Raw genomic sequence first — 12,404 nt, forward strand, 5'->3', positions numbered from 1 at the left:
AGCGGATGATTTGAAAAAAAGTTTAAAATTCTACACACATTTGCACAGTTAAATGTAATTACTATAGCAAAATGAATAATCAATATAAAACATTTGGGGGAAAAGTACTGCATTTATAGTCAGAAGATTAAAGTGTTAAAAATAAAGTTTTAATCAGCATTAGTGTTGTATGTCCTTCAGCCTCTGACACAGGGGGGAGGAATAGCTCAGGGGTTTGAGCATTGGCCTACTAAACCCAGGGTTGTGAGTTCAATTCCTGAGGGGGCCATTAAGGGAACTGGGTTAGAAATCTGGGGATTGGTCCTGCTTGGAGCAGGGGGTTGGACTAGATGATCTCCTGAGGTCCCTTCCAACCCTAATAGTCTATGATTCTATGAAAGGGACTTTGCCAGAGCTCAGCTCCTTATGAAGTGTAAAGAATTAAGCTGTATCTACTTCACCCTATGTCACAGCTGCCAGCTTATGTGGATTCAGCATAATAGTTTCTTACCATTGTTTACAATCTATGCAGACAGTTTGTGCCCATTCTGGAGCCTGAAATAATGTGGATTTGCATACCCACAAGCATGAATACCAAAGTTGGAAAGTTTTTGTACGGTTTTCTTATATTGCTGTATATCACGCTTAGAGGAAAAGTAATTAGAAACCACATTAATACTCCTCAGACCCAACATTATAAATCCCTATAAATTTTGCTCCTAATGACTGTAAAAAGAGCAATAATTATTGCACCCATAAATATCAAAGCACAAAGTCAATGCATAAAGTATATGCTTTAGATCAAGAAAAACAAATGGAAATAATGAACCAGTACACACATTGCCTGGAAACAAAATATTATGAAAAAAAGACAGAAATGGTATAGCTGTGTCTCTCAAATTCTGAATTTAACCAGCATTATTCTTTTTCTATTATTATTAAAGAAAAAGACTCAATGATTTGCTCTTTTATAAATCTGTCTCCTTTCTTCTTTGATGGAATTAAGAGTAAAATTGACTGTCGAAATCCAGTATGAAATGACAAGATTTACTCAGAAGTTCATTACCTCCAGCCTTGCATGTCAGATATTATTTGAAGTCTTGTTAAAATTTCTCAAAGCAGTAATGGCAGTAATCCTGCAGCTTATATCCGATGTTATGGGTCAATGTTCTAACATCTACTAGGACATATCAATCAAACTGGTTTTCATCTTGTAGAAGTTAGCTGAGAGTGGATTCATAGCCCTGCCCTGAGCCTCCTTTCTAATCAGTTTCTGCTTCCATATGCCACTTCCCCAAGGATTCTGAATGATGTATAGTGAGGACCTGTCAATCCAGTCTCTTAGATGCAAAGACAAACACAAATCCTAGAAAAAATGTTTCCACAAGATAGATGCAATTACAGACATTGCAGCAACTAATGGAATGTAAGAAACAAACTTATGAGGATGAGGTAGAAAGAGGGAAAATAAATTGCACTTTGAACCATTTCACTTTCAATTTCTATTTAAAAATATATCTGCACCAATCCTATTTTTAGAATGCTAGCAACCAATATACATTTGGACAAGAAGAGTTGACTTAAGGCCATATGTTCTCTAAAAATCGTGCATTAAAAGTGGCATATTGTTACACAGAATTTTCCACTGCATATATACTTGGTCTAGAGCAAGGGTAGTGTTCAAGTTTTTTGCAAGCTAAGTATGAGAGCAATTAACTGCAGTATTCACAAATACACTTTCTATTTAAGCAGCCAGCTCTTTTGCCAGATCATGGATCAGGATCAGAATTAAGTAGTTAGTCAGGATTTCAAACCAAAAATCACTGGAGGTTTGAGCAGAGACTGAAAACAAAATAAGGCAAATGTAAAACGATCTGAGTCCATAAGTTTCCTGTGGTGGTTGAGAAAGCTTTTCCTTCACCATAGTATCCATGAAGTCCTGACCAATGGAATTATTCCAAGTGATAGACAGCTTGGTGGAGCTGGGGGAGGCGTCACTTTGAAACAGAGTTGAATGTTGATTGTGACAAAGAGTTTTCTATCTATCTTGTGGAGAAAATCAATCAGAATCTGACTCGACATTCCCCTCCCATAGTAACAGAACTAAGATGGGGATTACTAATACATCTTCTCTGGCTACAAGTTTCAACCAGTTATGCTCATTGAGATACTAGAGGTGCAAGAGTTTAGGTTCATGACCTACAAGATGATCTCTTTTCCCTCATTACTGGTAAAATCAAGCAGGGCAATAGACCACTCTATTGTAGATAATGTGTCCTAATGGGAGGGCAAGGTGCCAACTTCCCTCAAATCGACAGAGTTTAGGGTCATGTTCAATGAACTATTGCTTGATGACAACAATCTAGGCAGCTACTCTCCAGTCTCTAACCTTCCTTTTTTGGTAATGGTAAGTGTGAAACTTCTGGTGAAGTCTTCCGACTTCTTGGACCCCATTCAGTCTGGTTTCCAGCCTGTGTATGGCATGGAGACTGCATTAGTTCCACTGGTTGATATCATCCTCCTAGTGATGCACAAACGTTTCTCATTGATGATTGTGTTTAGATCTATCAGCAGACTTTGATAGCACTGACCATGAGGTTTGCTAACTCACCTGTGGACCTAAGTTGGGGTGGATGGGATTGTACTTGTGTGGTTCCATTCTTCCCTCTCAGAGAGATCCCAGATGATGGTACAGGGCAATTGATCATCAGCCCTGAGGGTTCTCTCTCATGCGGAAGTCCACAAGGTTTCATTCTGTCATCCTTCCTCTCAACATGCATATGAGGCCACTGGGGGGAGATAATGAGACAATTTGGGCTGCAATGCCATCAATCTTAGATGACATACAGCCCTACATCTCTGTTTTGTCAAACAAAGATGGTGCAATCTTTTGCACTTCCAGAGTCTGGCTGAAATAGGTGTGTGATTGAAGTTCTATCCAGAGAAGATAGCTGTTATACTGGACAAATAAAGGGAAGCATTTAGAAGATTGTAGTTTCCCTTGCTATTGTAGGTTCTGCTCAACCTTGTCAATGAGATTTGCAGTCTCAGGGTTCTTCCAGTTTCCTGAGTGATCCTGTGTTTCCAGTGGCCAGGATTGTCATTTCTCTTTTGTGCTTTGCTAGATAGTGACAACGGTTTCTACCTGATGCAGACCTTGTCACAGTTATCCAGATCTTTGTGTCCGCCAGTCTGGATTATTGCAAGCCATTCTATATGGGGCTACTACCGAGGACAAGTCAGAAACTAAAGTAAGTGCAGAATGCTGCTGAATGCTTATTAGACGGTCACAGAAATAATAGAGCATATTACAGCAGGTCAGGCACAGAGCTGATACTAAGCAGAAATATAACAAAAAACACAGCACTGGCCATATTCTTCAATGTGCAATTCAAAGTATTATTTTAATTTAGAGGTGCTATGTGGCTATGGTTCTTGCTGTATAAGAGTTTCCCTGACTTCCTACAGTGCCTGATCCTAGTTATATTAAAGTCAGTGAGCTAGCTGAGATCTTTTGCAATCAGCTCTTAGATTTGAAAGTCTGGTCACTCAGGGTTTATCATTCTCAATCACGGTTCTGAATTCACTCCCAGCTTGTCCAGTGAAGCTCAGGTTTCTTGTCCCTCAGAGTACAGTATAAGGGAGTGATTGCTAGAAGTGTAATGAGCCTTCTTTTGTGGCAGGATGTACACGCAACAACTTATGTTTGAAAATATTCACCGTGTACCTGCATACAGTGTAAATCTCAAAACAAATAAACAAAAATATTTATAAAACATAGAGCCTTTTGGAAACTGACTAGTCAAATGTTATGAAGTTATGTCTAAATATCTTTATGTATATTTGTGAATGCTGAGTTAAAATTATCTGCAAAATATTGACTGTAAAATATTTAATACATTTTAGAAGTGAATAAGGTTATATTACACTTTTCCTAAAAAAATACAGAATGGCCTTGGATCATACTGAATAGAGTATTAGTACTAATCTCATATACATTATTTCCACTGCGTTAGCAAAACTGGCAAATGATAAATGATATGCTTTCAGATTGTGCTAGCTAATACAACATGAAAATGCAATTCCTGTTGCAGGGACCAGAGCTATCTCAACACCATCTCCAATCAGCTGAGGTTGCTAACACTATGCTGAAGTGAGTTCCCAGATCTACAGTAAATGAACAGCTTTCCTAATTTTGATCTGGGGTTGTTGACCTAAACTTAATTGTGGGAGATCCCAATATTCTGACCCAGTGTTTGTATTGCCCATACATTTAATGGAAATAACTGCAAATGCAAACATTTAAAAATATCCTCATTTATAGACAGGATTTACTTGATGTAACATCAAAAGAGAAACAATAAGTGAGTATTAGGACGACTTGCATTTTTGAGATATATGGTAACATTTTTTCCCTTGAGAACAAATGAAACATTTTTAAGAAGAGCCAAGAATTACATTTTTTATAGTTTCTGCCTTCCCTCGGTAAGAGGAAAGCCGGTATGAAAAAGTGAACTGACAAAGAGATATTTTTTAAATGCAACGTTACATTTATCTGTGTAGAAAGCATAAAAAATGTTCATAAATCAGAACTGGAATTTAGAACCAGATCCTGCAATGAGCACACAGATGGCCAGGACCTCTAGACCATTGAAGTCACATTCATATGCATGGGCTTGCAGGATCAGGACCTTACTGTGAAATAGTTCTCAAGGAGGCCATAAGCAACTAGACAATTTAAAATATGTTTCTCTATTCTCTTGTTTATACTTCTCAATGAATTCAAATTAAAAGCAAAATACCTCTGTGTCATTGTTCATTGTCATTGTTAAACTGCAATCAAAAGTCAAAATAGAGATCATGTTTGAAATGTTTTATTGTTTGAAAATTGTTTGAAAAATGTCAAGTCAATCAAATAAAAATCTTCATTTCCATTGTTTTGCTCTATTTGTTACACTTTGGGCTTTTCACATCTTTAACAGCATAAGGTTTTCTTTTTACATTTCCTACCATAGCAAAATATCCCTCTAAATATAAGCAGTAAAACAATTTTAAAGAGGGCATTGCATTAGAATTCAGCTCTCACCGTATACACCAAAAACAAAAAAAAAACAAAAAGCCACACACACAAAAAACCTTCCTTATGGAGCTCAGGGATTGGGGGATGAGAAGAGCTTCCAATTTTCCATCTGCCTATCTGCAGAATGCAGATGCATCAAGATTGGGAAAATGTTCCATTTATGAACTGTCACAGCTGTCCCTCAGCTGCCACTCTGTTATTCCCAGTCAACTACATGAACTCTTGGGTTATGCTAATAGAAAATATAATATCATTCAGGTTGCATCATGATTTTGTGTTTTTATAAAATTTATTGGGATACATTTCCTGGATCTCCAGGTTTGATTTACCAACTATCCCTACACTTTTTATTCATCTGCAGCTGACGAACATGCTCTTCAACTTTAAAATCTTTTGAACGTGCAGATCCTGAAAAAAAAAATCACTGTGCTGGGAATTACTTTGGTCTTCATCCAAAAGTGTTATAAAGCCTAGACCATATTATCAAAGCTTTTAAAAAATTAAATGATCAGGATATTTTCTGAACAGTAATAATGTTAATATAATTCATTTCATTCAGCTTTATAATTTTTCAAATAACAGTGAGGAAGAGAATTTAATAAAAAAGAATTTGGCCATATCTGAGAAAACGATATGATGAAGAAGAAAAAGGCCTGGAAGGGTAGAAGGAGGATTGTAAAATTCAGAACATGAAATTGTTGTACCAGTTTCAATTTTCATGGTTTTGAACATAACTGTTAAAAAAAAAAAGGAAAAGCAGATTTCTACATGTTCTGACTTGCATATTTCATGTTCACCACACTTCCGTAATAATAACCTTGTTTCTGGAAGGTTGTTTCATTTGTGGTACAAATTAGCTACATTATGTACACTCTGTGTTTGACTATCTGAGAAACTAAATACTAGGTGAATGATGACCAGCATTTTTCCAAACCTCACGTGAAAGAGGGGTATTCTAAATCCTAGTGTGTGAAATTTATCCTTGTGTAAAAGGGTCTCTTCAAGCAAACCTCATGTTAGCAATAAAATTAAAGCCAAAGTTCTTGGGCTTTACATGGGAGAAGTACAAGCAGGGCCTGGAGCCAGTGTATAAAGCTGCAGCAAAGCGGTCTTTCAGTCTGTGATTTGAAATAGCAGTTGCAGCCCCTCCATACCATTTACATAGGGTCTGGAGCTGCTGATTCCATGGCCACTTCCCTAGCACACGCTCATGGTTGCCCTGCTCACTGAAGTATGTTTGGCTGGCACGAATAGGAAGTACAATCCCTTTCTGCATGTGGTGCTATCATAAAATAATGTTCTGTATGGTCTTGCAGTAGTCTTCTGCTTTAGGACGAATTTCACTCTAAAGGTTTACATGGTGCAGAAGTACCTGGGTGATTTTCCCCCAAAGAGATTAAATGCACAGCTCCCTTATTCAATAGTACCTGATAATTTCCAGTGGGCACTAAAATTAGAGGAGATGGTATCAAATGGAAAAAATCTCAAATAATTATATTTTGAAAGGATAATAATGAAACAAAATCTATACATTATCAAAATAATAACCATCAATATATTATGTTAAACATTACTATTTTTCAAGATCAACATTCTCTTTTCTAGCATGATGTAGAAAACTCTCAAGCTTTACAAAAACAAAGATATGTAATGAGACTAAAACTATGACACACTGAAACAATTATATCAACAATAATTACACTGGTAATTGTTTAAAATGGCTTTGGCAAACAGATTGCTTACTGACTGTCCTCTAAGTGTCAACATAATGTTACAATCAAGGAGCAAGTCATTCGCTTAGAGAAGCAATTATAAAATGCAAATGGTTGAGCATTTTTTGTCAAGATTGTCATAGAGAACAAAGGTCTGCTTCACAACATGTCTCCAAGTAGATGACATAATTTTGTGTTTGTATTATAAACAATAAGGAAATGATACCAACTTTTGGGTTTTGAAAAGACTAATGAAAGAAGAGAGGTGGATATTTTGACACATAATTTCTATTAAAAATTGGCAATTAATTTTCCTTCTAAAAATACAATACACCATCTTATGGTTGCTTTAGGATGACCAGATAGCAAGTGTGAAAAATCAGGATGGGCGTGTAGGGGGATAATAGGGTCCTCTATAAGATAAAACCCCTAATATCTGGATAGTCTCGATAATTTGGGGACATCTGATCAGCCTGTTGCTCTGAAGGAAAGCAACTTAGAGATCTTGGAAACTTCAGTGTTCAGACATCCTTCTCCATCACTTGGACTGGAATTTTAACCCTCTGCTATAAAGAAAGGCAATAGTATATTGCCACAGAGCCAAGTTAGAATTTCCACTGGGATTCAAAAGGGAGCTAGATAGATTCATGGGAAATATGTCCATCAATGGCTATTAGCCTGGATGGGCAGGAATGGTGTCCCTAGCCTCTGTTTGCCAGAAGCTGGGATTGGGTGACAGGGCATGGATCACTTGATGATAACCAGTCTGTTCATTCCCTCTTGGGCACCTGCCATTGGCCACTATCAGAAGATAGGATACTGGGCTTGATGGACCTTTGGTCTGACTCAGTATGGCCGTTCTTATGTGGGGAAGTGAGTGGAAGTTTTGCTAGGCTTGGTTTAGTACTTTTCTTTTAAGACTTCACAAAATAAAGTACAGTCTATCAAGTACATCAAATGTTTGTTCAATTTTTACTTTAGATTAGAATGTAAAATAACTAGTAAAAGCATTGTTACTTTTCTGTGCTTCATGGGAGGCTGAACGCTGCTCTGTTGTACACTGTGCAGCTCATTAAAATTGTTGGAACGGTTGAACAGGTTTTCAGAGGTTAAAAAAAATGTAGCTTATACATTGTATATGGCAAAGTTCAACTCAACCTGCTTTTTCAGTCTCTGTTACAAACATTTTCAGGGACCACATACTGCCTCATTCAGTATTCAAAACTCCTTCTTACTTCAATGGAATCTGCAACTGCAAAAGAAGGGCAACTCACCCTATATGACCTACATATATATTCACTGCTACGCATTTTCACTTTGGGTCCAGTCCTGCAAAAGGATGGGCACCCTCAACTCTCATTGGTAGAGTGCTGTGAACTAAACAAGCTAGACTTAAACCATCTGAACTCAACTGTGCGGAGTTGAGCCCTACAGTCTTAACTGTACAGAGCTCTTCTAATGCAGTCTTGCTTGGCATAGGCAAGTAAGTTATGAAACACAATAAGATGCAGATTTATTTATTTTTCACTATTCTAATACTCAGCTGTAAAATAAATCATAAACTTACTACTTGATGGTATCATTCCAGTAATGATACTGTCTGGGGATTTGTCCTGCTTTGAGCAGGGGGTTGGACTAGTTGACCTCCTGAGGCCCCTTCCAACTCTGCTTCTATGATTCTAACATTCTGTTGTTGTTTTTCAGATATGGTCTAAGAAACTTGTATTTGTCAGAAATATCTGATCTTGATCTTGTCCAATGAAACATATAGATCAGGTATATAACTGCACAGCTTCTCACGTTCACGTTTACCGATGAGCATTCTGCCCTTGGTAACATAAGTAGTCATTTTCAGCACAATGGATTTCTGGTAGTAGAACTGACTCCATGCACTGCTGATTTTCATTTCTTCAGATTTGTATAGTCTAGCGAATTCTTAGTGGACTAGTGCACTGTTGATCTTTTTCAAGATGGGTGCAAATGATTGACAATTTTACTCTGATCATTCTTGTCTTTGCTTTTTAAAATAGTCAATAAAACACAAATTCCTCTTTGCCTGGAGAACACGGTGATGAAATGAATGAAAATGTGTATCTGAAAGTGATGTCTGACTCTTTCCCAAAAAGACTACCACTAGTTACATGTGTTCCTTACAAGTTTCTTTCATGTAAATCAGGTACATGTAAGATCTGAGTCTCTGTTCTACTAAATTTAAAAGCATTGGTACAAATAGCACAATTAGAATTTTGCCTTCTGCTTTTTTGAACACAGCTTCATTTTACAGGGATCTATCCTGCAACTGGCTTCACACTGGCAGACCCTCTACCTACGTAGGACCCCATTGACTTTGATGGACACATGAATCTACCCTGTACAGCCAGTTGGAGAGTTAAGGCATAATATTGAAATGTTGTTTACTATTTTAGAAAAAAAAGCATCTAATTTGAAAAAAGTGCATCTAAATTAAGCACACAAAATGTGCAGTGACCTGCTTAATTACTCATGCTGCAGGTGTAATTCCACATATTGCACCTGCTAAAAGGCAGGCATACATTTTATCAACAAATGGTCATTTGCTTTTTGGGTTGAAAGGCTGAAATCTATTACATTTATTTTGTTTTCCTAGCTACAAACAAAGAGATTGATCCTGTCTGTCCCCCCACATGTGGAGCTACCATTGGCCAAAATGGTGGTTCCAAAAAAGGAGGGCTTGTAGCATCAGTCCTTGAAACACAGACAAGGTCACATTTTCTTCCTCACCTAACCTTCCTGATGCAGTATCCAAGGATAAGTCATGCTGTTAGCTTCACACCTAATAATAGCATATAAGATGAAATATGCATGCAACCCCTGTAAAGCATTAATCAATTTACATTATAAAATCCTTGTCAAAATGGTCCCAGTTTAGTAAATGGGGCTTTAATTTTTTTTCAGACCACCTAAACAAAAATATACTGAAGTTAATATTAAGTAAAATACTTGTAGAGTGGATAAAGACATTGCAATGTATATGAATTATATAAAACAAATGGTAATTTTTCAAAAAAAAATTGTTTCTGAATTACAGAGCTCCAGAAGTAGGTTGACAGAATTGAATATTCCTATATTCTTATAAATTAGAGCAGGGATTGGCAACCTTTGGCACATGGCCCGTCAGGGAAATCTGCTGGCGGGCCAGGAAGGTTTGTTTACCTGCAGCATCCACAGGTTTCGCTGATTGCAGCTGCCATTAGCCACAGTTCACCATTCCAGGCCAACGGGGGCTGTGGGAAGCGGCGGCCAGCACATCCCTCAACCCACGTGGCTTCCCGCAGCCCCTATTAGCCTGGAATGGTAAACTGTGGCCAATGGGAGCTGCGATCAGCAAAACCTGTAGATGCTGCAGGTAAACAAACATTCCTGGCTGTGTGCCAAATGTTCCCAATCCCTGAATTAGAGCATCTGAGTGTTCACTTTTCCTCTCCATAATTAGTTTTGTAGAACTTAATAAAATCTACCCATGTCCAAATTTTGTTTAGGAACCTGTGACCTTCCACTGCCTTCTTGATTAATACCAAAGCTTTCTTTAGCAATATGTTATTAAAAATTAAGACTTTATACAAAGAGCTAGTTACATCCATATAAATTCAGAAGTCTCAAAAGATAGGCCTTAGATTTTTCTGATATATTTCAAGTTACAAAAATTCACAGGTAGCATCTGAAAATCAGTATCAGTACAAACATGCCTTCTGGATTTACTACTGATTTTAATAAAATAAAGTATTAAAAATAAGGATGAACAGAGGTCACAAGATCCTCCAAAAATGTAAAAAAAACCGTAGTAAAAATACTATATTTTCTCTCAAGTTTTTAAATGTAAATTAAAAATATGGCATATAAATAAAAGCTATACTCTTTAGTTCAATTTTAGATGTTATATTTGTGCATATACATATTTATTATGCAAAGCTGATGATTGCACCCAAGAATTCTGCAAGAAAATATCAGACCCAGCAACAGTTCAATAATCATATTTGTGCAAACGAGCAGTACATGACAAGTTAACATTAGCTGTTTCAAAACTGGATGAATTCAAATTACAAGAGTTCAAATCGTAATCAGTGGTAAATCCACAAAAAATAATATTGATTTAATAATTTACAGATGCTACCAGACCAACTTGTCTAGTGTAAACATCTTCAGGAAAGGACATTTTTATAGAGACATTTCTAGACTTCTGACTTTGAACTGATACACAGTTTTGACTTTAAAAAATCAAATTTATCTGTAGAAGATTAATTTGTTTCCCATTACAGTTTCTCATTTCTTCTTCATCCATAAAATTAACTGCAGTGAACTTCCAGGAGTAAAAAGCTGTCTTTTTTCAGGCTCGTATAAGAGGAGAAATAGTCACTTGTCCTGAAAGCTGGCTACAATTAAACATATTAAAGAGAAATTAAAAGCTGTATGTGTGACACGTCAGGTGCTCTGTTGTGAACCATTGTTACAGAAATACTATACTAGGGTATCAGAACAGGATATCAGAACAGCCCTTCATTGGATCACCAAAAAGCTTAAAAACTGATTTGATTATAACAAAAATATTAAATTAAATGGAAAAATACAATATTTACCTTTTCCAACTGCGCATTTTTTTTTGATTTGTACAAAAACTCCCCCACTGCCACAAAGACAGAAAGCACCAATCCAGCTGCCAGAACGATGAAAATGCCACCAATATTTTGAACTCCCAGAGCACTGGCCTCTTTACTCTCCTCTTCTGGACAACCATTGCCTCTCCACCACTTCTCCTTCATCATGTGGAGCTTGCCTTCCTCTTGCAGCTGAAGAATTGCTATAGTGATCTTGTCTCTGTATGGAGAGCCTGCAAGAGAGTAGACGAAACATGCAGTGCACCAAAGTATATTTTCAGAAGAGTAAAAATGTTTTAGTTCAGTCCTGAGAAGAATATAACAAAAATCCTTGTCATGATTTTTTAGGCATGTTTCGATGGATGAAAGAGGATGTTTTTTAAATCTTTTTCAGATCACAGAATATGAGCCAGTTTTCAAAATTAGTGCATATAACTGAACACACATTTTTGTAGATGACTAACTTATTCATGAAAATACCTCATTTGTGTGCACAAATCCAATAATTGTGTGTGCACCTGGCTGGTTAAGTAGCTAATTAATCTTGTACATTTTTAAATACCTGTTCTGTGCATGTATACCAGTATCTGAGTGTACATGCAAAAGCTGTTACTACTATTCCTGTAAGCTAAGTAACGTGATTTTGCAAATTAAAACATTCTAAGCATCACTCGTTTGTATGACTTCAGAAATCGTAAGCCCTGTACAACCAACCAAATGTAGGATTAGTTACAAGTTACTTAGTTTAACATATCTAAAACTACAGACTATTTGCTTCTAGACCCCATACAAGAACTGATACAAGAAACAGCATTTCAGTTACTTACTTTTCATAGCTAGAACAACAGCTTTCAAGGCAAAACCACCACAGTATGCAAAAGTTTAAGATCACAAATAGTTGAACAGCTATGACATTTACCAGACACTTATCAACCTCACATCAAGAGTGCAGAGTAAGGTGAATACCAAGCAGTGAAGTAACAGGAGCAGAGTTAAAAATGT

At 36.9% G+C, this 12,404-nt stretch overlaps 1 protein-coding gene across 3 annotated transcripts in view; it reads right to left on the reverse strand.

Moving 5' to 3' along the window:
• The window catches only part of GRIK2 (glutamate ionotropic receptor kainate type subunit 2), a 595,148-nt gene that overhangs the window by 8,058 nt on the left and 574,686 nt on the right, over window positions 1–12,404 (reverse strand). For 2 of the 3 annotated variants that reach the window (XM_050949242.1, XM_050949239.1), the window contains 2 exons: window positions 11,385–11,635; window positions 2,591–2,768 (listed from right to left, as the gene is read on the reverse strand). In XM_050949242.1, coding sequence (XP_050805199.1) covers window positions 2,591–2,768; window positions 11,385–11,635 — 429 coding nt within the window. The remainder of the gene's footprint in view (window positions 1–2,590; window positions 2,769–11,384; window positions 11,636–12,404) is intronic. The other variant, XM_050949241.1, reaches the window with a different exon arrangement.

Source organism: Gopherus flavomarginatus, chromosome 4 (genome assembly GCF_025201925.1).
Source record: "Gopherus flavomarginatus isolate rGopFla2 chromosome 4, rGopFla2.mat.asm, whole genome shotgun sequence".
Lineage (NCBI taxonomy): Eukaryota > Metazoa > Chordata > Testudines > Testudinidae > Gopherus > Gopherus flavomarginatus.